The sequence below is a fragment of the Heliangelus exortis genome, chromosome 1 (assembly GCF_036169615.1).
Source record: "Heliangelus exortis chromosome 1, bHelExo1.hap1, whole genome shotgun sequence".
NCBI classification, from domain to species: Eukaryota; Metazoa; Chordata; class Aves; order Apodiformes; family Trochilidae; genus Heliangelus; species Heliangelus exortis.
Genome location: NC_092422.1, coordinates 68,456,259 through 68,481,812, shown reverse-complemented (window position 1 = coordinate 68,481,812; position 25,554 = coordinate 68,456,259). Strand labels below are relative to the sequence as shown.

The 25,554-nt window shown below is 41.4% G+C and overlaps 1 protein-coding gene across 2 annotated transcripts; it reads left to right on the top strand.

The window, feature by feature from the left end:
* Positions 1–599: 599 nt before the first annotated feature.
* Positions 600–19,733, top strand: MXRA5 (matrix remodeling associated 5). Of its 2 annotated transcripts, none has more exons than XM_071747549.1 (7): positions 600–1,186; positions 3,614–3,829; positions 5,432–5,561; positions 5,862–6,252; positions 8,944–13,953; positions 14,600–15,500; positions 16,993–19,733. In XM_071747549.1, the coding sequence occupies exons 1-7, from the start codon at positions 990–992 to the stop codon at positions 18,899–18,901; spliced, it is 8,754 nt and encodes a 2,917-aa protein (XP_071603650.1). In that variant the 5' UTR covers positions 600–989; the 3' UTR covers positions 18,902–19,733. The 2 variants fall into 2 exon arrangements, with proteins under 2 accessions (XP_071603650.1, XP_071603641.1); XM_071747540.1 differs by having other exon boundaries at positions 16,990–19,733.
* The last annotated feature ends 5,821 nt before the right edge of the window (positions 19,734–25,554 follow it).

The following is a 25,554-nucleotide window of genomic DNA, read 5'->3' as shown; positions in this document are numbered from 1 at the left end:
GTTATATTTTAAAGGTCAAATGCAATTCGTGATTGAATCTACATTCAGACTGGCTCATTTTCTGGTTTCTGTCATTTCTTGTAGCATTGCCATTGCCTCTTCACTCCTCTTGTGAGATCTTTTTCTGTTCACAGGCATATATTTGAGTGACTCTCCTCGAGCAGGAAGTCAAACCCTCAGAAACAGACAGGATACAGGTCTCTGTGGCAGTAGAGTGCCAGCACGCGCTGACGGTCGCAGTGAAGTTGGGTCGCTGTGCAGTAATGGGACACCTATACCATTACAAGACTAAGAAATCGAGACTGGTTGGCCCAGTTTGGGGGTCATCTGCTGCACTTTGCGTGTGAGAGTGCACAAGGTAGAGAGATGCACATACGAGCGTTTCAAGAGCCCTGGATCCACCCAGCTCTCAGGAACAAACTTTCCGTGAGCTTCAGGTCCCGGCATCCAGGCGTATACTCGACTTACCCCGCCGCGGCCGCGGCCCCCCTTCACCCCTCCCTCCCCCCGGGCTCGGGCCCGCCCGCAGCCCCCCCTGCGGAGGGGCCGCCCACCCCGCAAGAGGACTCGCTCCGCCGCGCCCTCCCCCGGCATAGCGCCCGGCGCGGGCAGGCGGGAGGAGCGGCGGAGCGCGAAGCCCCGGTACCCCGCGCTTTTCGTCCCCATGCCGCGGCGGGCGGCGGGAGGCTGCGGCCGCGGGAGCTGCAAGCCCGGGCAGCCCGGCAAGGGGCGAGAAGCCGCCGGCATCTCCCGTCCGCCCCTTCGCCCACGGAGATCTCGGAGCGAGGCACTCTGTTCCCTCCAGGGCTGAGGAGTTGAGGCGCACCAGCGGTCCCCGGCGACGTGGGGCAAGAAAGGCGAGCGCTCAGGGAAAGTAACAATAATTTTGAAAACCCACCCCAGGCGCGGTCTTGTCCGGTTGCCGCGCATCGCTTATGTTTATTCGTGGGGACGCAAGCAGACCGGTGGATCCCGCAGGATGACGGGCGATGAGCCCTAAGGCGGCGTCGAGGCGGGCTGCCGCGGGCTGCGATGTGCCACGGCGAGCCGGTACCGGAGGAGAGGCCGGGAACCAGGTAGCCGCCGGCCGCCCGGCGCGCCGACCCCCGCCGCCGGCCGCCCGTAGCCCCCCGGGGGCATGGGAGAGGCGGGCAGCGCCTGTTGAAACCGCCGCGCCCGGTTGCAGGTAAGGAGCCCGCGAAGGGCCAGGAGCGACTGCCGGTGTCCGGTTGTGGGGAGGGACGTTTTGGGTTGGGGGCTCCCTTGAGGGTCTGTGCGGGAGGAGGAGCGGGTGGGGGTGTGGGTGGGGGGGAAAGGGTGTGAGGCTGCCTGCCCGGCTGGCCGCGGTCGGGCGTCCCGCCGGTCGTGCCGCCGTGTGTCGGGGCCCGCCCTGCGCCCCTCCGCTCCCGTTGCTGAGCCCGAGGGGGACAAAGGAAAGCCGGGAGGAAGGGGAACCGCGCCCTCTCCTCGCCCCCCATCTCGCCCCGTCCTCCGCGGCTCCCGCACGGCTGCGGGGCGGCGGGAGGGGTAGCTCCGCTCGGGACCCCTCCGCCTCCCCAAACCCCGCGGAGCGGGCGCGGTCTCCTCCCGGCGCCGTGCGGGCAGCGCTGCCCCAGGCCCCGCCCCCCTCCTGGCCCCGCCCCTTCGCTGCCGCTCCCCGCACAGGGAGGAGGTGGCGGAGCCGCAGCCCATTGGCTAAGGTGCTGCGCGGAGGCAGTGGAGGCAGCCAATAGCGGGCGGCGCTAGAGGGGCAGTCGAGGGCTCCCCCTAGCGGCGGGGCGGGGAAGCTGGAGCCGGTGCGACCTCCTCGCCGGGCGCCGTCGCGGCGGGGTTTGTCCGGTGAAACCGTGGAAGCGTTTTGGTTAGAAAAGACCTAAAGCATCAAACCAGCACTGCCAAGTCTGACACTAAACCATGTCCCTGAGCACGATTTAATGACTTGGAAGAGTGGCTTTATCTAGGGTGGGGTTGAAAGCCCGGCACTCGGACACCACTGTTTCTCATCAAGGTGAAGCACGGATGAGCCCCTGTGGCCAACTCTTCCCCAGCCCCTCACAAGTCACTGCAGTTTCCTGTTAACTTCAGGAAACATTGCTTGTAATGAAATGTGGTGCCCTCTCCCAAAAGGAATTAAAATGGGTAGGGTGTTTTTAAAGGGAGTTCTTATTAAAGCAGTAAGGAAAACTGCACCTGAATATTCTTAAGCAAATTAAAAGATATTTGTCTTGTAAAGAATGGTAAATGTCTTGTTAACTCGACCACAGATATCTGAGAAACCTCTTCATCCTGATGAGCCTTTCCTTTGAACTGTAATGGTTTGCACATGATGGTCTTAGAAAAAAAAGTGTCTCTCCTTGCTAGCAGATCTGACAATGTCTGAGTTTTATACTAAAAGCAATAATTAGTGGAACTAATAATACCTAGTAGAACTGAATGCCTTTCTGTCGTTTTCACATTGTAATAAAATGTGACATTTTTATTTATTGTTATAAAAGAGCAGGAGTACTAAATTTCTGCTACTAATAGTAGCCTGCATTCTTGTATGGCTTGAATCTGAAGAGCTCAGATTCTTCTGGTGGTAGGGGTAAAAATAAGGATATTTCAGACTAATTTCTCCAAATTTTGACTGCTTAATCTGTAATTAGACATCTACAAAATTATTTTATTTTCAGAAATTATCAATGGTCGTGGTCAATAACAATTGTGTTTTCCTTGTCTAGTACAGTGTGCATCTTTAATTGACTCTTCAGGGGTCTAACTTCCCAGATTTAGACACACAGTTATGAAAATCTGAACTTGTGTGTTGAGACATACCAAGATTACAAATTCTAACTTCTTTGCTTACATTTCCTCTGAGGCCTGTGCTTATGCTTCTAAGAAAATTGTCAAGTTTTAAAAATTCTGATAATTCATAACTCCTCCTTGGTTAAAATCAAAATGTAAAAACACATCCAACATCACACAATAAAGCATAGAGAATGAGTCTCGACCTTTGCAAATCCAGGCCTTTCTTTCGCTCCTCTCTCAATGATACTTTTCTCTGTATGCATTACAAATGAGATTCATTCAGCCAGATTTTACCCTCCTGGCAGTTTGAAGCCAGTCTTAAAATTAGGAAGCTAGGCTAGGTGAGTTAGCTACTCAGGGACCCAATGAGGCTGAACTGTACTATTTCTAGGTTTCTGATCAGGTAGATACCTGGTATTACTCACCCTCAAGTGCATATTTGGTGTTTTTTTTTCTTTTCTTTCTTTCATTGACTGTAGAGGGAGCCATGGCAATTTACTTGACCCAGATGCTTCCCTTTGAAGTTTTTCAGTTTTTGGGGGAGATGAGTCGGCACATAGAACAAATTTACCAATTTGCTGCTGCAAGGAAGCAGAATACCTCTAGTAGAATGGTAGAAGCAATTCTGGGAGACAAGTTACCTGCCAAGTGGCAAATAGAAGAAATAAAACCTCTTTCTGACTGAACTTTGCCTTGATAGCCCACAGACTTTCTGTGACTTGAGCATTGCTAGGTATGTAAAGGTTTTTGAGAAGAATAATGCAAGTGACCGTTTCTCCTCTGTTTCTTTCGTTCCCCTTCCTGTCCCCGCACCCCGACGGCCCAGGAGGAGCGAAGCGCGGGGAGGTGACAAGATGGGGCAGCGGGCGGCGGCCGGGGCGCTCTCCGTGGTGCTGATCCTGGGGCTGGGGCTGCCGCCGGCCGCCCGCGCCTGCCCGCACCCCTGCGCCTGCTACCTCCCCACCGAGGTCCACTGCACCTTTCGGTCCTTAGCAGCTGTGCCGGCCAGGATCCCCAGACACGTGGAAAGGATCAACTTCGGGTTTGTATGGCAGTTTCTTGTTTGGTTTGGTTGTTTCTTTTTTTTTTTTTTTTTTTTCAGTAGCGTTATGTTCTCCGTGTTTTTTCATGCTTGTGGAGTCGTGGGATCTGTGTGTGTAGGTGTGCTTGTGAAGTAGAGTTGCAGAGATGGGCAGTGACTTGCAGGTGCTGTGTTTCCAACATTATAGTTACTGGCATGGGGGAAGTTTTGGTGTAGCCCTCATGGTTCAAATAAATATTATTATTCTCCAATAAATGTTATTTTAAAATAAATATTTATATCTTGGTGTCACTTCTTGGCAAAAAAACCTGTCAGATCTTCTATAGTGTTTTATGAATACATTGATTTAAACCTACTATGGAATTTTTCCTTACTTTTAGTATTACACTTCATGTGAAAAAAAAGTGTTGGGAGTAAAAGTCTATAATGAGACACTGGAACAGGTTACCCAGAGAAGTTTGCCCCTATCCTGGAAATGTTCAGGACCATTCTGAATAAACCTTTGAGCAACCTTGTGTAGTGGGAGGTGTCCCTGCCTATACAGAGGGGTTGGAACTGGGTGATTTTTAGGGTCCTTTCCAAATCAAACCATTTTATTATTCTATGATAACATGGCCATGTATTTTGGAGGACAATGAGTTACTGCATATCTTAAAGCTCTACAGTTAATCCAAAGTTATTCCATTGTTTTTTCAGGTTTGATGGGGCTTTGTTGGTTTGGGTTTTTTTTTCAGGGACCTTAAGTGCAATATAAGCAGACATGAGGGTTCTGGTGAGATTGCTCAGGCTCTAACACACTTTTCTGTGCCAGGGTATTGCCAACTCACATTTACTTGTCAGAACGCTTTATTTAGAGACATCATGCCCAGATTAGCTCATACATTTAATTTTATGTCTACATATGGAAAAGCCAAATGTGGAGCTGGGCCATGAAGCTTAAGAGTTCCACATTCACAAATAAAACCTGATTTATTTGTCCACAGTGAAAATTAAATATATTGAAAAAGTAGATTTTCTGTATTCCTTCTTTAAAAGGGGTTTTTAGGTTCAAATTATGTAATTGGAAGGTAAATTCATAGATCTTATGTGGTTAGTTGACATACCTAATTATATGTTGTAACAGTAAGTTAATCAGGATGTGACTTCCTGCTTCTCGTGCTGTTTGGAAAATACCCATTTTAATGTCCTGTCTTCAAATCTATATTCATTTATTGTTAGACATTGTTTTGGCAACATTGCAGGCTGTCTAGTTTGCCAGGCTCCATAGCATCACTGGTTGGCAACAGGCCATTAATTTATTACCCTTCCATAAACTGAGCTGCATGGAAAAACATACTGACAACTATTAGAAATTAAATGCCTATTTATTTGTTTTATTCCTAAATTATGGCTTAAGTGCTGCAAAGTGAGTTAAAAGAAATCTTAATGTAAACATGAACTAAGTATACTTTGCCTAGGAAAAATATTTCAGTAACTTCTGGCTCTTTGACAGTGCATTAAGTTCTCCTCTTTTTCCTGGAAGTTAAGTTATACTAATTCTACATTTGCAGTCCATGACAGTCAGTTCATAAAATGTAACTGCATATGTGATTTTTTTTCCAGGTTTAACAGTATACAGTCTATATATGAAAACTCCTTTGCAAGACTTACAAAACTGGAATTGCTCATGATACATGGAAATGACATTCAGAGTATACCTAATGGTGCTTTGAAAGATCTTGTGTCTCTGCAGGTAATGTTTAGGTCTTCTTAAATACTAGAAGTTTTAACCTCAGTGAATAACATAACATAAAAATAAGTGTGTTTTGTAGATACGATTTTTGCCTCAAAATACAGTGAAATCTACTAACTATGCCTATGTAATACTTGGTATTCTGAAATAATACTCAGTTGTGTTCTCCCTCCTTCTCCAGTGTATCATTATTTGGCGGTGCAAATGATATTTGCATGTAGGTAGAAAACTTCTGCTTGCTTGCTATGCTGTTGGGATTTAAATCAAAACCAAAGATTGATGTATTTTATTCTTTTTTAGGTTTTCAAAATTAGTTACAATAAATTGAAAGTCATAACTGGCAAGACTCTCCAAGGACTTTCAAGCTTAATGAGACTGCACATGGACCACAACAGAATTGAGTTTATTCATCCAGATGCTTTTAATGGATTAACGTCTCTGAGACTGGTTCACTTAGAAGGAAACTTGCTTCATCAGCTTCACCCCAACACCTTTTCAACATTTATGATCCTTGATTATTTCAAACTGTCAACAGTAAAACATCTCTACCTATCTGAAAATGCTCTCAGGACCTTGCCTGCAGGAATGTTTCAAGCTATGCCATTGCTGGAAAATCTTTATCTTCATGGGAATCCATGGTCCTGTGACTGCAGTTTAAAGTGGCTCCTTGAATGGAATGAAGTTTCTGCAGGTAAGAGCAAAAATATCAATGCTTCTTCAACTCATACCATTAAATTTTTTTTTCCAGTTTTGCATGTGGTTAGGTTTGTTATTTCCTAAGTAGCATTACTTAGATGATGTCTATGTACACTACTATGTTCCCCTAGCATTCAATAAATGCATGTATTTAAAACAGTGTAAAGAGGAAGCAGTTCTGCATCATTAGCTAAAAGTCTGTATTCAAGAACAAAGGAATTTACTGTTGCATTCAAGATAGAAAAAGTGATAGTCAAGTTCAAAACTGGAAGGAGAAGATAGGTTACAACCCATTAGTGTGTTCCTTTGCACAGAAGTACACCTTTGACTATTGGCTGGCCACTGTCCTCAACAAACAAAACTAGTAGCTATGTGCTCTTATGGGAGGTGGAAGTATTTGAACTTGTTTGGCTAAGGAAGGAATGGAAATCAGTTTTCCAAATTCCTGGATGAGTCTTCTAACTTTGATGCTATTAACATTAAGGTGGCTATGTAACATGCATCCTTCATGTCTGTCTGTGTTTCCCCATTGATCATAACTTCCACAACTTTGCTCCACAATGGAGAAAATATATTTTATGTATTTTCAGAGAACACCTACAATCATGCATTTTTTTTTCTAGAATAACTGGTCGGTCAGTTTGTCTGTCTGTCTATCTATCTAATCTATCTATCTATATCTTAATCAGGCTTAGATGTGAAGTAATTATTGCACTGTTTAGCCTGGAACATTTCTGGCCATGTAAAGAAGCAAAATACTAGGGCAAAAAAGACCGTGGACCGTTTCATAATGTGTCTACACCAGGAATATACTAAATGAGGGGTTTTTTAATACCAGTTTTTTATTTGGACATCTCAATTCACCTGTGCCCCATGTCAGGTAGCTAAGTGTTTTCTACAATAGGCCAGAGTGACAGGTGTTACACTGGAGCTGCCACTAAAATATTTAGGGAGAGTTGTCATTTAATTGCGAGTGACAATTTCTCAAATTACTTCTGGAGTAAAAAATTTTATATAATGATTTGGAGCATGTATGGTGATGGTGATTCATACCAGTTAATTCATACCAGTTTTGCTCTTAGCTATAGTGCAGTAGTTTTAAGAGTGTGGTAGTTGAATGGGTAATCAAGTGTTCCTGCCTGAACTGATACTTGAGGATCAAGTTTTAGACTCTTTCACTAAGTTATATTTAAAAATTCTTCTATACTCTCCTTGATCCAAATGACTATGTATATCAAGTGTACTTAAGTTGGACTATAAGTTAGAACATTAAGTATTAGATGAAGTTTCTTGTGCAGTTTTGGTTTGTTAGTAGTTTCATTCAATTAGCTTTCCTGTCTACACCCCAAAAGTAGTGATTATTATAAAGAAAAGAGAATTTATCCATGACATTTCCATATATGAATGATTTTATGTCGTTATATAGCTGTAACATTAACTACTTTGGGACTTCTGTCCAGAAAGAGTTATTAAAGTTCTTCAGACTAGTGTGGCCACTGCCAAGTACATGGTGGGTCAGTTCTGTCATGAAGTGTGCTTTCCTTATCTTTGAAACATCATATTTGAATCTGGAAGTTATGGACTGGTTCAGTTAAATATTCAATTTTTAATTACTTCTCAAGAGAATTGATTTGTCAGACCAGCAAAGCATATGTTTTTCAATTAAAAAATGTTATGAAATTTTGTCACCATTTCCCCCTTCTTCTAGCATTTTATCCTGTAGCCCACCTACATGTTGTTCTTTCATTCAAAGATCCCTCGTTCCTCAGGAGTGATCAGCATGATACTTATTCCTAGAATAACTGGAGTACATCTTGTTTACAGCATATTTCCAAACTAAATATGCAAGGTGACATTTGACAGAAATTTGAGCAGAACAATGTAGTAAATATACAAGTGTTATTTTGCAGACAAGAGTCTTTCTGGCATTTATAGAAAAGAGGAGTCAAGATTATAATTTCCTGTTTTAACAGTCCCCTGGCTTAGTTTTTATTTTATCATTACAGAGTTAACAGTTATTTTAGAGGTCAGGGAAGAAGTGGTACTTTCATTTATCTTTGTTTGCTTCTGATGAATTGCTTGTAAGTGCAGGAACAGGTCAGCAGATTTTGGTAGTTCCAGTAGAATATTTTGGGAATTGCAGTATTGTTGTTAACAAATAGAGAAAAATAAAATGCTTTCTGGATTATTTCTTGAGGAAGTCCATAACTTCTCAGGTAAGTGCTGCATTTTTGAAAGCTGAAAGGACCCAGTCCTCTTCACATTAAAATCCACAAATTAGATGGGTAGGCTGTCACTGTACAGATGCCGACTTATTGAGATAGCATGGATTTGTAATAACTTACAAAATGTTGCTCTGAACACTTTAATTTCTTGGCATTTTATTCAGAGGCAGTGAATTTAATTTTCAGAAGGGTGGAGTATTCAGTCTTCTCATTATACTCAGGAGAAACTGTGGTCAGTTGGTCAGTTTGAGAATCAGGCACCCATTCAACCATGAAAACAAAAAGGTGCCATTTTAAAAGCCTTGCTTTGTATGTCATGTGCCATAGGCTGTTCCTTATGCAGTCATTTCACTTTTGAGAGTTGTCTAACTCCAAAACAGAGTTTTTCAGATTACCTAACTTCTTTTTTCTCTCTCTTTTTTTTTTTTTTTTTTTTTTTCCTTTTTATTTTTTTCTTTCAGGTGTTTTAAAATGCAAAAAGGACAAAGCGTATGATGGGGGACAGCTCTGTCCTAAGTGCAACAGCCCGAAACATCTGCAGAAAGAAGACATGCAAAACTTGAAAGATATTTCCTGTAGGAAACCTGTCATTCAGTCGTCACTGAGGCAAAATATCAGCACTCAAGATGAAGAAGATGGTGACAGTTATGAACTCCCTCTGGAAGAGCTTCATTTATCTCCATGGAACATTACTCTAAATATGACTGATGAGCATGGCAACGTAGTCCACCTGAACTGTGAAATCAAAAAACCAACAGGCTCTACCAAAATTCAGTGGAATCAAATCCAGACTCAGGACATTGATATAAATGCTACAGTTTCACTGGATTTTGAATGTCCAATGAATCGAGAAAACTATGAAAAACTATGGAAACTTATAGCTTATTACAGTGAAGTACCTGTCAAATTAGAGAGGGAACTTATGCTCAGCAAGGAGCCTAAAATAAGCTACCAGTACAGGCAAGGCTCGGATTATGATGCTCTTTACTACACAGGTGTAAAAGCTCAAATAGTGGCTGAGCCTTCCTGGGTGATGCAACCTCTTATAAATATACAATTAAACCGGCGCCAGAGTACAGGGAAAAAAGTGGTGCTGTCTTTTTTTACTGCATTTTCTCAGACAATCCATACCAAAGACACTGGGCACCAGAGAAGCTGGGTAATGATAGAGCAAAACCAGACCACAAGGACAGCTCAAAGTGTGGTGGAAGGGTCAGAGTGTCAGCTGAGCTGCAACGTAAAAGCCTCTGAGAGACCCTCCGTTCAGTGGCTCTTTCCAGATGGGACTAAGCTTCAGGCACCATTTGATCAGGAAGGCAGTAGATTTTCCATTCTCACTAGCGGCCAGCTAATAATCAAAGCAGTGAGTTACACTGACAGTGGTTTGTACCATTGCATTGCTCAAGTGAGAGATGATGTGGATACAATGGCTTACAGACTTCTAGTGCAGCCTCCAGTTATTCAGGTAGATGATTCAGATGTAGTGAGAGTTGAAAAAAATGTTGGCGATCCCATAGCTTTGCCGTGCAATGCAGTTGCCATCCCAGACCCACAGCTAAGCTGGATTCTTCCAAACAGCCAGTTACTTAATGATTTATCAAACTCTTCAAAAGGATACATCTTGGACAATGGTACTTTGCTCATTCCAAAAAGCCATGTCAGTGACAGTGGCCATTACAGATGTGTGGCTGTCAATCAGCAGGGATCAGATCAGTTTGTTGTAAGGGTCACAGTAAATAAAATGGTGTCTGACAGGTCATTTAAAAGGATAAAACTAAGAAAGCGTCCAGGCTCAAAAGGTTTGTCAAAAACAAGAGGACGAGTCATAGATAATGGAGAGGGATCAGGGGCAGATATGGAGGAATTTCCACGCAGAAAGAGCCACCTGAAAGACCGGGAAATACCCTATAAACAAAAAAGTGACCAAGTGTCAGAGGCTCAAAGTAAGAAAGGGAAGAAAGGCAGAAGGAAAATGAAAATCTGGAAAAGTAATGATAGAACCCAAGACAGCAATGTTGCAGAAGGCCGGAGAGCATTTGAATCTCGAAGGAGAATTAATGTGGCAAGCAAGCAGATTAATCCACAGCATTGGGCTGATATTTTGGCAAAGGTCCGTGGGAAGAATATTCCTAGAACAACAACAGCTACAGCCATTTCTTTAACAACTGCACCACCATCAGTCATACCAAAACCCACCCTGGTCCCTCATCCAGTAGCCAGCCCTCCACCTTCAGAGACAGAAGCTGATGTGATAGATTCCTCTGCTGATGCATCCCCTGTGGGTGAAGATGAGCCATTCTCAGTCACTGTTTCCCACAATATTAAAGCATTTTCCGTCCAGTCCGTGGTAACAACATCAGAAACACAACCATTCTTTGACCACAGGGCTTTAGAAACACCTGCAAGTATAACCTCTGGAGAAATAACTATATCGGGTCCTGATTTGACTCCTGTCTCTTCTACTGTGCAACCCCAAGGCCAGCAACATCTTGACATCAGGACTGGTGATTCAGTTGTAGTCAGAGAAAATATCCATGCTCCCACTGAAGAGCCTGTAACCAGGAAAATTCTAACAAACTCTCCTAATAGTCAGAACAGTTTATTCACAGTGGAAAATGCAGATAGAACTATATCTTCTACATCAGAGGAAAATTCTGCTTTTGCTGAGCTACCACTCGATGCTACTGTCCTAGCTGAATCGCAGACCGTGGATCTTCATAGCGTCTCGGAGACAAGTATGAAGTTGAGTGAAATGGACCTGACAAGTGTTGACACCATAACTCTAACACCTTCTCAGTTGGATGAGTTTATCCCAACAGATTCTGTAGGCACTACTACCATTTCTTCATCTGCTTCTCCATTTGTTGCAGAAAAGAGCAAGGACTTGATAAACCAACACGAAGAAGTATCCACAGGTCAGACAAAAATGGCAGACTTAAATACAAGTTTTTCAGCAGTCACACATATCAGGGTTCAGAGTGAGGAAGAACCTGAGATCCACTTGAATACAGTGACTCAAAAAAGCATGTCCAGCAGTTACACAGTGAGTTTTCAGGGAGGAGAACATAGAAACCTGGCTACTCCAAAACCAGATCCCACATTCATGTTGCACGGTATTAATGCTCTTCATAAAACATCAGAGGGGATAAAACCTGCTTCTTCCATCAGTGTAACTACCACTTTGGCCACAACAACAACACCCTATAGAAAGACCGTACCTTCACCTGTTACTCAGCATGGTAGAAAAAGGCCTTATGGGAGAAGGAGATTGAGGCCAAACAGAACCCGACAAAGACCAAAGCCTTTCCCTCCTGTTGTTTCAACCACAAAAGCAGTATCTATCATTCCAAGGACACCTGAGGTTGAAGCTGTGATGAGAACTTCTTCATCTCTTGAAAGTTACGATCTTAAAAACAATGTCAAGATGCAGGCAAAGGAAGAGGAGAATATGAAATTCGCTCCTTCATTAGTTACTGATCCAGTTGTCTTAGAGAAAAGTACCAAAATCAAGGAGGAGGTCACAACTTCCTTCTCTAGGCCTACTGCTTCTCCACCTGAATCAAAACATGTGACACTCTCTACTGCTTCTGCAACTTTGGCACTTCCAGTGACTGCACCTATCACAATTTTATCATCACATGTTGTACATGATGCAGTTCCCACAATGGAGTCAAGTGCACCTCTGAAACCAGAGCAAACTGAAGTGCCAACATATCACTCACTAGAAAATATATCTGAGGAGAAGAACATTAAAGCAGATTCTAAAACTATAGATAATCAGAAACAACAGTCAAGCACAACACCTTCTGAGCCTGTGAACAGCTTGTTACTCTCCACAAAATCAGAATCTCAAGAAGAACCTATTCTATTTGACTCAAAATCTGTGGTTAATGAAACAACTTCTGAAACATTCCAGCTAATACATCCTACAATGATTGATGTAAGTGCTCCTACTGCCACAGTGGAAGTTTTTAAGGACCTCTCGGTTTCAAAAGACTCCTGGAAGCCCACAGTGTCTTTAGAAGCACCAGCAATTACAGAGCCACCTCAGCAACAAGAGATGATTACTTTGTCTTCCTCCTTCAGCACGACAGAAACTCAGACTTTTCCACTTAGAGAAACAAAGAAATCTGTTGCTTCTCAGACGGGGACCAATGCATCATCCTGGGATGAAAAGGAAGCTGCATCACGTATATTTCTTCATGATCCCACTCTGCAGACAACTGAAAAGCCAACTACATCTGCTGCCTTTATTCCATTTTTAAAACTTGCCACACTTCCCCCTTCCATTTCAATCATTTCACATCCTTCTCTTCATTATACCACTGAGGAACAGCATACCTTCAATAAAGAAAGGTTCCCAGAAGGAAAGCAAGCTGAAGCAGATGGTGACAAGTTGGTGGGAAGCTCAAGAGAGAGCATATACACTACTCCTTCCACTAGCCAAAACAAGATTAGCATTCAGTCAAAAGAGGAGCAGTTCAAAGAGTTGTATAGCAGCAAGTCAAACAACAGTTTACTGCTAAATCCAAACCTCCCTCATCCACCCATTGGAATGATACCAAACATAAACCAAAGACTGCCTGTTGGGCCTCCAAAGTACGTTCCAGTACGAGGCACAGTGAAGCCTCCATATATTGTAACACAGGGTTCATTTCACTACTTCATAACACACCAGCCTCTTCACTACACAAACAAACCAGAGATAACAGCATATGCAGCACATACCATCCAAGACAAAAAATCTTTTGCCTCTGAGAGAGAAGCAACTACCCCAGTACCAGCCTCTCCATTTCACAAAACAAATCCATTCACTACAAGCAAGTTTAGTAATCAGGGTCAGAACAGATTCAATATTAATTCAAGATTTTTTGGAAATAACCATGTTCCAGATAGCAGAGGCACAGCAGGGAGGCAGCCAAGTCAAGGGATCCCTTATTATCCCAGCTCCAGAATGCCATTTCTTTTCAACAGGACAAGGATATTTCCTCATTTAAGTATGCATCCTAAACCAGTAGTCCCTAGTCAACTAGTCCCAAAAGACACAAATGAGAAGAAGGTTGCCCAGGTCTCACCTACTAGGATTACAGTGCAGAAAGCCACAGCTATTCCAGTGCCTCCAGTGCCCCACACAACAACGACATCACCACCACCAGCAATTTTGAAGGTTACCCCTCCAGACTTTCTCTCTCAGCGCACAAAACCACAGATACCCTCTACTGTTCACCCTTTTCCAAATATCCGCTATCATCATCAAAAAGTTCCATCTGTGCCTTATGTGGGAGGCATTATGCCACACAATTCAACTGTAATTCAATCTTCCACTAATTTCAGGATAAATGGAGAACGACCAAAAATTATCACAAAAGGGTCTCAGAGCATATCCATACTTGCTGAAACAGATGCTTTTATCCCTTGTGACGCAGTAGGGGAACCCAAACCTTTTATTACTTGGACAAAAGTCTCTACAGGTAAGACATAGAAAAAAGTGCTTTTCCACACAATTTTTAAAGGGCATAAATACTTGGGTTGTTGCATAGAGATGCAACATGATTGAAGGAATAACCCAAAACACTGAAAAATAAATTCTGTTTTCTTTCATTATTACAGGTAGAATGTGGCTAATTGCAGCTCATCATAACAAGTAAAAATAACTTGAATGTATTTCTTGTAGTAAAAGAAAACCTCCACCATTTATTGTCAGTTTTTTGAAGAGGGTGTAGCAGCCAATTGTGATTATTCACAGCAGTTAGAATTTATGATGACAGTTTTGAGCACGTGTTTGTTAATATTGCTGCCTTAAATACTGAAGTATATGTCATCTCCATGAACAAAAGGAAAAGAGAAATTATGTGAAGATTTCAGAGGAATCCTGGAGCATGAACACTTCTAAAAGTTCATACAGTGTACATGCTCGTGAACTAGTATGGTTAGTTCTGCAACAGAAATAAAGATTAATTTGGGCTGTAGAGAACATCAGAAGATGTGATGTGATCCACCTGAAGTTGTAGCTGGTATTAAGTAAATCTAAAATCCTATATAAGACTGTTTCAGTGCAAAAATGGATGTCTTAAACCTTCTGACTTTCCACTTATTTCTTTTCTCTCACCTTCCCAGGAGCTCTAATGACAGCCAACACCAGGTTACAGAGGTTTGAAGTCTGGAAAAATGGTACCCTCCTTATCCGAAATGTTCAACTTCAGGATCGTGGACAGTATTTGTGCACAGCTCAGAACCTGCACGGCATGGATAAAATGATTGTTGTGCTCACAGTTGCCGCTCACCAGCCCAAAATTTTACTTTCCCGCTACCGAGATGTCACAGTCTATTTTGGAGAGACCATAGCAATGGAATGTCAGGCTAGTGGGACTCCAAGCCCACATATTTCATGGATTTTCCCAGACAGGAAGATTTTGCAAACAGTGACCACCACAGAAAGCAGAATAATGCTTCATGAAAATCGTACCTTGTCTATCAAGCAGGCAACTTTTTCAGACCGAGGAGTTTACAAATGTGTAGCAAGCAATGCTGCAGGAGCTGACAGCATTGCAGTGAGGCTGCACATTGCAGCCTTACCCCCCATCATCCAGCAAGATAAGCAACAGAACATTTCCTTGCCCCTTGGTAGCAGTATTAACATCCACTGCACTGCCAAAGCAGCACCTCCTCCCAGCGTCCGCTGGGTGGTTTTTGATGGCACACAAATCCGACCTTCTCAGTTTGTCAATGGGAATTTATTTGTTTTTCCCAATGGAACTCTCTATATTCGCAACGTCTCTCCCAAGGACAGTGGGACCTATGAGTGTATTGCTGCTAATATGGTGGGAACTGCCAGGAGAACAGTACAGCTCCATGTGAAGAAGCATGCATCTAATGCTAAGATTACTGGGAGCTCTCCTCAGAGGACAGATGTAACATACGGGAGCATCCTGCAGTTGGACTGCAGTGCTTCTGGTGACCCCTGGCCTCGAATATTGTGGAGGTTACCTTCCAAAAGGATGATTGATTCACTACACAGGTAAATCACTGTTTGAGGTGTCACAGCTTAATTACAGTTCAGATGACCTTAGAGAAAAGACCATTCATATCTGTACACGTTTCATGCTTGGCTTCTGTGAGTTTTGAATGAGACTCCCAATCCTTAAGGAAGATTTTGGAATTATACCAAATGATAACTAAGTCATAACTTAGCATAATTTTCTTGAAAATAATAGTACTCTGGAAAAGTTAACTTCAAGTGTTTAGCATAAGGTGCCACGATTTGTCTTTTACAGCCACTTGTAAATGTAGTGAAAAGTCCAATGGCAAAAGATACAGCTTGTGTACTGCTTGTTCCAATGTGCTTAGTCTGCGTAATGGTGTTTTATAGGTGCCTGCTTTTCCCCAGGAGAAATAAGATCACGGAATTTTGTGTATCTGTGGTAAAAATCATTATACACAGTAAATCTGGGGCAAAGAAATCATCTTATAATTATTTAAGTAAGCATAATCATTTTAACATAAATAAACATTACCTTGCAATAAGGTCTGTGCAAAGCCATTTGCATATAAATGCCTGAATACCTTCTTCAATGTTTGCGATACCAAGTAAAACTTCACTTCTCCAAACCTACAGTGTGTCCTAGACTTTTCTAGAAACAAAATTTCTGCTCTATAAATTGCTCATTACTCACACTTTGAGTGCAGATAAGGAATGTACTGAGATTAAGGTGCACCATTGTGAGCAACTTTTTTAATACCTGAACATAGAAAGTATTTTTTTCATATTGACAAAAAATATATTTAGGTTGCCTGAAGATAGCACAAAATCCAGAATTCAGTTTGTGCCTCATAGTGATAGCAAGAATCATTTAAATTTTCCCTCATGATCTTATGAGGGCTGTTTTTCAAATACAGGAGATCTATGGGCAGAAAACTGGGGCAACTGAGAAAATTGATTTTGACCACAATGCAGTATTCCATAGTGAAGCAGAAAGGAATATCTTTTTAGCACATTGAAAATATTTTTTTTCCATATTTCACAACTTAGCAATATTTTGCTTCTTTGAGATTGTTCTAAAGATTTAAAATATTAATACTCAGTGCCAGTTGGTTTGTTTTTAGGTGAATACCCAAGTAGCAGAATGCATAGATAGGAACCATACAAGTTTATGCAGTATGCATCATTCAGAAATCCAACACCTGAATGTTACGGAATACTGTACATGGAGTCAGAAGAGTCAAAAATACCATTTTTTTTTTTTTTAAATGTATGTTCATTGTTTAAAAACACTTTTAAAGTAATTGAATGGAGCTTGGTTACAAGCAAGTAGAATTTTTTTTTTCCATTTGTTTTTTAGTGATGATTATCTTTGACACTTCAGATCATCTAATTATCTAAAACTTCTCCTGTTTTTCAATATTGTTGTTCGGTTGTTTTTTTTTTCCCCCCAGGTTTAACTCAATAAGTAATACCTAAAATGTGATTATGCAACTCATGTTCTGTTATTTTCTTTCTCTCATTACAGTAGCTTGGAGACTAGAATCAAAGTATTCAGCAATGGGACTTTGGTTGTCCATTCAGTTACAGATAAAGATGCAGGAGACTATTTGTGTGTGGCACGCAATAAGATCGGGGATGACTATGTGGTCCTTAAAGTGAATGTGATGATGAAGCCAGCAAAAATAGAACATAAGAACGAGAATAACCACAAGGTCAAGTATGGAGGGGACCTAAAAGTTGATTGTGTAGCCACAGGTCTGCCGAATCCTGAGATCTCCTGGGGTCTCCCAGATGGCAGCATGATTAATACCTTCATGCAGTCAGATGACAGCGGCAGCCGGACAAAGCGATACGTGGTCTTTGATAATGGGACCCTGTATTTCAATGATGTTGGACTGAGAGAGGAAGGGGACTACACCTGCTATGCTGAGAATCAAATTGGGAAGGATGAGATGAAAGTGAGAGTCAAAGTAGTGGCCGAGCCTGCAACTATCAAGAACAAAACATATGTCGTTATTAATGTGCCCTATGGAGATGTTGTCACAGTAGCATGTGAAGCCAAAGGAGAACCCACTCCCAAAGTGACCTGGCTCTCCCCAACCAACAGGCCCATTCCTGCTCTGTCTGAGAAATACCAGGTGTATATGGATGGCACCCTCCTCATCCAAAAAGCACAGAGATCTGACAGTGGTAACTATACTTGTGTAGCACGGAACAGTGCTGGAGAAGATCGGAAGATTGTCTGGATCCACGTTAATGTTCAGCCACCTAGAATCAATGGTCATCTCAGTGCAATAACATCTGTGACAGAGACAGCCATCAGGGACAGCCAGAAACTTATTGACTGCAAAGCTGAAGGCATTCCTGCTCCACGGGTCTTATGGGCTTTTCCAGAAGGAGTGATTCTGCCAGCTCCCTACTACGGGAACAGAATCACTGTGCACTGCAATGGTACATTGGACATCAGAGGGGTGAGGCAGACGGACGCAGCGCAGCTCATATGCATTGGAAGGAATGAAGGAGGGGAAGCGAGGCTGATTGTACAACTCCTCGTCACAGACCACTTGGAGAAACCCTCCTTCAGAGACCCTGTCAATGAAAGGATCACTGCCATTGCTGGGCACAGCATCAATCTGAACTGTTCAGTCCAGGGGAACCCCAAGCCCAACACAAGCTGGATCCTTCCCAACGGCACTGAAGTGCTGAGTGGCAGCCGTCTGCACAGATTTTACCATAAGAGGGATGGGATCTTACACATCAGCAGCCTCTCTTCTGGGGATGCTGGGACTTACCGCTGTACTGCCAGAAACCCAGGAGGTTATGTGGAACGGGTAGTCTTCCTGAAGGTGGGACTCAGGCCAGAAATCAGCAACCAGTACAACAACCTGGTGAGCATCATCAATGGAGAAACTCTGCAGCTCCATTGCGTGACCCAGCCAAACCAGCGGGTACACATCTCCTGGACGCTGCCCAGTGGGATGATTCTGGATGCCCCCCAAGCTGTGGGTCGCTTCTCCCTGATGGAAAATGGCTCACTGACAGTGCGTGAGGCTTCTGTATTTGACAGGGGCACTTACCTGTGCAAGGCATCTACTGAGTATGGCACTTCCATGATGAATGTGCCTGTCATTGTGATAGCCTACCCTCCACGGATCACCAGTGAGCCAGCACCTGTCATTTACGCCAGGCCTGGAAATTCAGTAAAACTGAACTGCATGGCCATTGGAATTCCTAAAGCAGAAATAACATGGGAGCTTCCAGACAAATCACATCTGACAACAGGAGCTCAGTCCCGTCTGTATGGAAACAAATTCCTGCACCCTCAGGGGTCGTTAGTCATCCAGCAGCCCACTCAAAGGGATGCAGGCTTCTATAAATGCACTGCTAAAAATATACTCGGCAGTGATTCGAAAACAACCTACATACACATATTCTAACACTAAACAAATGCCTTTGGCTGGATATTCGCGTTCAAGTCACTGCCAAGCAAGTACAGCAAGGAAAGTACTGCTTGCAACAAGGCCAGGAAGTCTGAGGGCAATGAAAAAAAAGATTATAAAAAAAAAAAGAAAAAAGAATTAATCCTATTTTCATGCAAAATGAATTGCTTTTGTACCGGCTAGGGTAGTAAGTCCCTGCAAGAAAAGGAGGCAATAGACATACTGAAACGTACTAACACATTGGAAAAGGTCTTTAAGTTGTTAAGAGAGTGTAGTGTGGTTTTTCGTGCTATCCAATAGCATCCGAGACCTAAAGTACTTTATTCTTGTCAATAGTCTAAAGCTATTTCATGTTCTAACAAGCACCTTAAAAGTACCAAAGAAGTATTAACTGTTAATAAATGAGCTGCAGTGATAGAAGTGCTTTAGTAAAACATAATTTTCTTTATACTCTGCAGCGCTTTTACATAATCTAGCCTTATAGAATATGATTACTAACCTTTCTGTTCATTCTTCTATCAGCTTTTCAAAATCAAAGACTAACTTAGCAAATAAAGATGACCTATTTTAATAAAGATACAGGCAAACACAGGTAACCTTAACATATGAACAAGCCTTTTCCAGTTACTATGGACACTACAGTCAAATCATTCATTATATATTTTATATATATTTCTAAATCAGACTATGAGACTAGAAAGAGAAACAATGAACTTGGTCTCATTTTATAAATTATTGGTCTTTACAAGACTCTGATACATTACAGTGTTTTATAATATTAAGGTCAATATACTGTACATTTTATAATAAAAAAATATTTTCCAAAAAATGTATTCACTGTGGTTTTCATTTTATTTTGAGGAAATAAGAAACTCCAAAAAATGAGAATATGAAGTTAAATCAAAATGCAGAAGTCATTTAGTGTTATACATACTATTTATCTTTTTAAGCAGGAGATCCTAATAAAAAAAAGTTACACCTATGTATATTTCAGGATATATATACAATTTTATTACTTCTTCTGAAGTCAAGGGTGTTTTTTCCATAATGTAAATAATTTTATCAATTATGTTATAGAGATTTATCAATTATGTTATAAAAATAATTCCTGCAAGAGGCTGAATATGCCTGTTTCAACAAATGACTACAATCAGAATTTTGCAAATGTTAACTCACCTTTAAACTTTGTGAATTCTCTGAGCTATTTCTGAATTCTTAAGGTTCTGAGTGCTTATAAAACTTGTTTTAGAATATGATAAGAATAAAAGCTTTATTTTTATTTTCTCTATTGATGAAAACATGACAGAAAGTAACATGAAGTTTTATGCTAGTATTTATGTTTTGGAAAAGCTATAAGCAAAGATTTCCTCACCCCACAACTTTATCCAGTTTAGGAAAACTGTAACCTGTTGCAAAATGCATATGTATCATCATGATATGCAGAACTGAGCTACCTGAGTTAAGAAATAGTTGATTAGAACAAGGATGTTAAGATAAATGACAACCATAAGGACATTGCTGAAGATATAGGAGGCATAATTTAAGTGATAGAATACTTTATAAAATGTGTTTTTTTCAAAAGTCAATGCAGGCCAAAAAGTTGTGATTTGTACACAAGCATTTCTTAAAGTTGTAGTTATATTACTGGTCTAATTAAATAGCAATTATGTCTTAGTTTCTTTTTTATGGCTTAAACCTCTGGGGTCTAAATCAGCAAATCAGTGCTCAAAGTGAAGCATGTGCCTAAATAGCTGGCAGATATGGAGGCACTCGTACAAGTAGTTAGTGAAGAAAGAACAAGTATTCAGTATTTTTAACTACATTGCTCATGTGGTCTCTTATAATCTGGATATTTTCCTTGAACATGTCACAGATTAGAAATATATCTTTAGCCCCATTACTTAATTTTAGAACTTTTTTTATTTTATAGTAGTTCTTGGCAAATGGTAATACAATTTTTAATAATAATAAATCTTTTTAAAGGGTCTGACGTTAGCATTTTAGAATTGGAATAGGATTCAAGCACTTTTAATGATTTGTCTGTCCAGTCTTCACTTAACACTTACGTGAATTTAGAGGTATTCTTGGATGCTGAATGACTTCTTCGTATTTCCATTAAGCAGAATTTGTATTTATGTTAAGGGATGAAAACAGAATCTAAAATCAAACATTTGATCTGTTGGGATCAAACAAAGCATCTGATAGTGTTTTATTCATCAATCCAGAATTTCAGCTGCTGCCAGTAGTAGTTTTGGAGGCACAAGATGTGAAAGATTTGGCTCGTGATCTTTACTTAAATCAAGTCAAGACTTGCATGCTTGCAAAATTCCCTTGAAACTTGACTTAACACTTTTTAATGTATTAAGATTTCCATAACAATTGCCTTTACCCCTTTTATGGAAGCATAATCCCAATTATTATTATAATATAAATTATAATTTTCTTCCAAAATATTTGTAACTACACCTTAAGAAATATCCCATGAGCAGTTTTTACACTGAAGCAGTTTTTGGCCATATGTTCTGTCTGTCATCTTCTTTCTCTGCTAAAGTACCAGTTGTCCAGGAGATCCATCTTGAGTACCTTTTGTAGTAGTTCACAGGGAAGCCAAATCTGTTCCAGGATTTCTCTTCCTAAGCCTGAATCCACATGTCACTCCATGTGCTCAGTCATCCATCAACTACAGGATAAGATGGTCACCTCACCAACAGGGATATAAACAAAGCAGAGGTATTTAATGCATTCTTTGCCTCTGTCTTCAGGACTGATGATGGATGAAGGGGGCCTCGATGCCCAGAATTGGAGGACTATGATTGCAATGAGGATCAACCCTTAGCTGACCCTGAACTTGTATGGGATCTGCTGCTACAGTTAGATCCCTACAAGTCCATGGAGCTTGATGCATTCATTCAAGAATCATCAAAGTGAAGCCTAATGTCATCACTAGGCCTCTCTTGATCATTTTTGGAAGGCCCTGGCAATCTGGAGAGATCTTAGTCGACTGGAAACTGGTTAAGCTGTACCCATATTCAAGAAAGGCAAGAAGGAGGACCCTGGAAACCACAGGCCAGTTAGTCTAACTGCAGTGCATGATAAATTATGGGAAAGATCATTCTGAGAAGTACTGAAAAACACCTGGAAAACAACATAGTCACTGGCCACAAGCAGCATGGCTTCCTGAAGGGAAAGTCCTGCGTGTCAAACTTAATTTCCTTTTATGACAGGGCAACCCACATAGCTGATCAAAAGAAGACAGTGAATGTAATATTTCTGGACTTCAATAAATCTTTTGATACTATCTCTCACAGTATCCTCCTGGATAAAATGTCCCACACACAGATGGGCAACAGTGCTGTACAATGGGTGAGCAATTGACTCACAGGTCAAGCAAAAAGAGTGGCAGTGAATGGAGTGACATCAGGCTGGTGACTGGTCATTAGTGGGGTCCCACGGGGCTCCATCTTTTGCCCAGTCCTCTTCAATGTCTTTATGAATTACTTGGATGCAGGATTGGAAGGAATTGTAAGCAAGCTTGCAGATGACAAAATTGGGAGGAGGGGTTTACTCCCTTGAGCGCAGGCAGGCAGGCCCTGTAGGGAGACCTCAGCAGGTTAGAGAGATGGGCAATCACTAACTGCATCAAGATTAACAAGGGCTAGTGAGGAATTCTTCACCTAGGATGGGGCAACCCTGGTGGCAAGTACAGACTGGGTATTGAGTGGCTGAAGAGCAGCAGTGGAGAGGGACCTGGGAGTCCTGGATGATGGCAAACTGAACATGAGCCAGCAGTGTGCCCTGGCAGCCAGAAGTGCCAACTCTCTCCTGGGGAGCATCAAGCACAGCATTGCCAGCCAGTCAAGGGAGGTGATTGCCCCACTCTACTCTGCACTGGTACAGCCTCATCTTGAGTGTGCAGTTTGGGGCACTGCAGTATAGAAAAGACATCGAGCTGTTGGAGAGCATCCAAAGGAGAGCACCCAGGACGGTGAAGGGTTTGTAAGGGATGACTTATGAGGAACTGCTGAGGCCACTTGGATTGTTTAGTTTGGAGAAGAGGAGGCTGAGGGGTGATATTTTCTCATTGCAGTATACAACTTCCTCATGAGGGGAAGAGATGGGATGGGCAGTAGTTTCTTCACTCCTATGTCCAAAGTTCTGTGATGTCCTGTGATGATTCGAAACAACTTATAATTTTGGATCAGCGAGAACAAAGTCCAATCACCAAGGATAACACAAGCAAAACCCTGTGAAGCTATGGCAAGTATGTCGTGAAGCAAAAAAGATGGTGGGTGGATGAGGGTAGTGGGGCAAGAGAAGGGAAAAGCATGATGGGGAGAGAGTGAGAGAGAAGAGAGAGAAAGAGTGGAATATCACCACCCACAGGACCAGGAGTGTCCAGCAATGTTTGGGATGGTGATCCGATTCCAGACAGGGAAAAAGGTCTGGTGCAGGGTGGCAGATCAGTGGTAGGTGACCAAGAATGAACACCATGGTGTTCCTTACATACACTGGGTTTCTCACTACTTTCAATGTTCATTCAGGCCCCTGGAATCTAGTCTCTCAGGAAGGTCCCCTCACTCCACCAAAAAGGCTATTGTTGGCCAGTCCTCAGTTGATAGCCAGTTTGCCAACTCCACCTGGGTGAGAACCTCCACCTGACATTTTCAGTCGATGTGGGTCTACAACCTAATATTCCTAATATTTGTCACATTGTCATTTCAGGCAAAGAAAATTCAAAATTCCACTGTGTGGAACCTCACAACAGGACTCAGGGAAATGGTGGGAAGCTGAATCAGGGAAGGGTTAGGTTAGATAACAGGAAAAGGTTTTCCCCTGGGGGTCAGTTGAGCAGTGGAACAGGCTCCTCAGGGAAGTGGTCACAGCACCAAGCCTGCCTGAGTTTAGGAACCATTTAGATGATGCTCTCAGATACATGGTATGATCCTTGGGGGTTCCTTACACAGGGACAAGAGTTGACTTGATGATCCTGATGGGTCCTTCCAATTTGGCATAGTCTACAATTCTATGATTCTATTATCAAATTAAGGCAGCCGTGGGACACTGAGTTTAAATCATAACTTCTTCCTTTATTCCATGTCATTATCTGCAAGTTGTGTTCTATAAAATAATGATCAATTTGCATTATTGGAAGGACCCAACACTTCATTAGATTTTTTATTTAGAAATCTTCATCTTTCAGACCAAGCAGGAGCCATGCATTCAAAGACAGTAGAGCTTGTTTCTTTTCTGATTTTGAAAAGTGCTTGCTCTTGGTTTGAGAAGGTTTCAAAATTTTTACTTGATCAAACTAAGAAGGTTCTGGATAGTTTCCATGAAAAGAAAAACTTAAGATCCTTTGTTTTTTGTTTTAAAAATGGAAAAAAAGTATGTGTTTGATGGTTTGGTTTTTTTCTGTGAAGCAGAGTAACAAGATGTTTCATTATAACTATGGATTGCAAATGTCTGGAGCTGTGTATACATCTTTTGCTTTGGCCTCCACAAAGAAAGGTTCACTGTGACCATATCCCTAACAGAACCAACAACTAATAACAAAAATGGATGTAGGAAAATAGGCCGGGAAAAAAAAAAAAAAAAAAGTGAATTAACCATCCAGATCTGATAAAATTCCTGAAACTCTAGCCAGTTCACCTGCATATTTTAGTGATTATCTTCAAAACATCATGAGGGCCAGTTGAGGTACAGGAAGATTGAAAAAATGCTAAAGCCGTGGCTGAGAAAACATAGAGCAGCCAAACCCTGGTAGCAAGAGAGGTATTTTATTTAATTTGTTACTAAAGAATCAATCTGAGAACATCTGTAGAATAACATAGTGATAAGAAGCAGCTGCTCTGAAAGTTTCTGCAACAAATCATGTAATAGTAAACTAGTTACCTTCTCACAAAAGTAATTAGTTCAGATTAAGGGCAGAGATTTGGTATAGTATATCTTTGGCAGAAGACTTTACATAGTCACATGGAATGTTCTCATGTCCAAACTAAAGAAATATGATTTCTATATTAGTAGAGGGAACTGATGTTTTCAAAACATTTGAATAGAAGTGATGAGCAGTTTTCAGTATGGGGGAATATGAAAACTAAATCCATCTTAAGTAAGTCTGGTAGTTTTCTATATTTTCACTTATATAGAGAAGACACATTGAAAATATATGAATAGTATGAAACTAAAGAATAGTATGAAACTAAAAGAGATTGAAACACACAGGACCAAATTGCAGTTCAGAATGGTCTTTCTAGATTGGTGAAATGATTGGGAAGTAAAAAAAATCTTAAATAAATACAAATGTAAAAGACCTTGAATACATGTAGAGCAAGAAATTTGTGAAGAAGGAATAGGAATTTTAAAAGTTAACAACAGGATGCCATTTTAAACAAAGCACTGGCACTTTAAAATCACTTCACACACCAGGGCTGTGTGCTGCAACATAATGGAAATAATTGCTCTCCATTATGGAAATAATTACTTTCTTTGCAGCCAAGCTCAAATACAAAGAAATATGAGAATCCAATAAAGTGTTTTAGGAAAGATAATCTATATGGACAAATTGAAATAAGATGAGTTTGTTCTGCCTGAGAAAAAAAAGACCAAGTATTAAATAAAATAATTAATCAACTGTGTAGTTAGTCCCTATG

What these genes read in the sequence shown, in the direction of transcription:
- MXRA5 (XM_071747540.1), top strand. Translation starts at nt 990, where the DNA reads ATGAGCCCTAAGGCGGCGTCGAGGCGGGCTGCCGCGGGCTGCGATGTG. An exon ending in AAGATCTTGTGTCTCTGCAG is followed by an intron (nt 5,562 to 5,861) that starts GTAATGTTTAGG and finishes ATTCTTTTTTAG; the next exon opens with GTTTTCAAAATTAGTTACAA. An exon ending in ATGATTGATTCACTACACAG is followed by an intron (nt 15,501 to 16,989) that starts GTAAATCACTGT and finishes CTCTCATTACAG; the next exon opens with TAGCTTGGAGACTAGAATCA.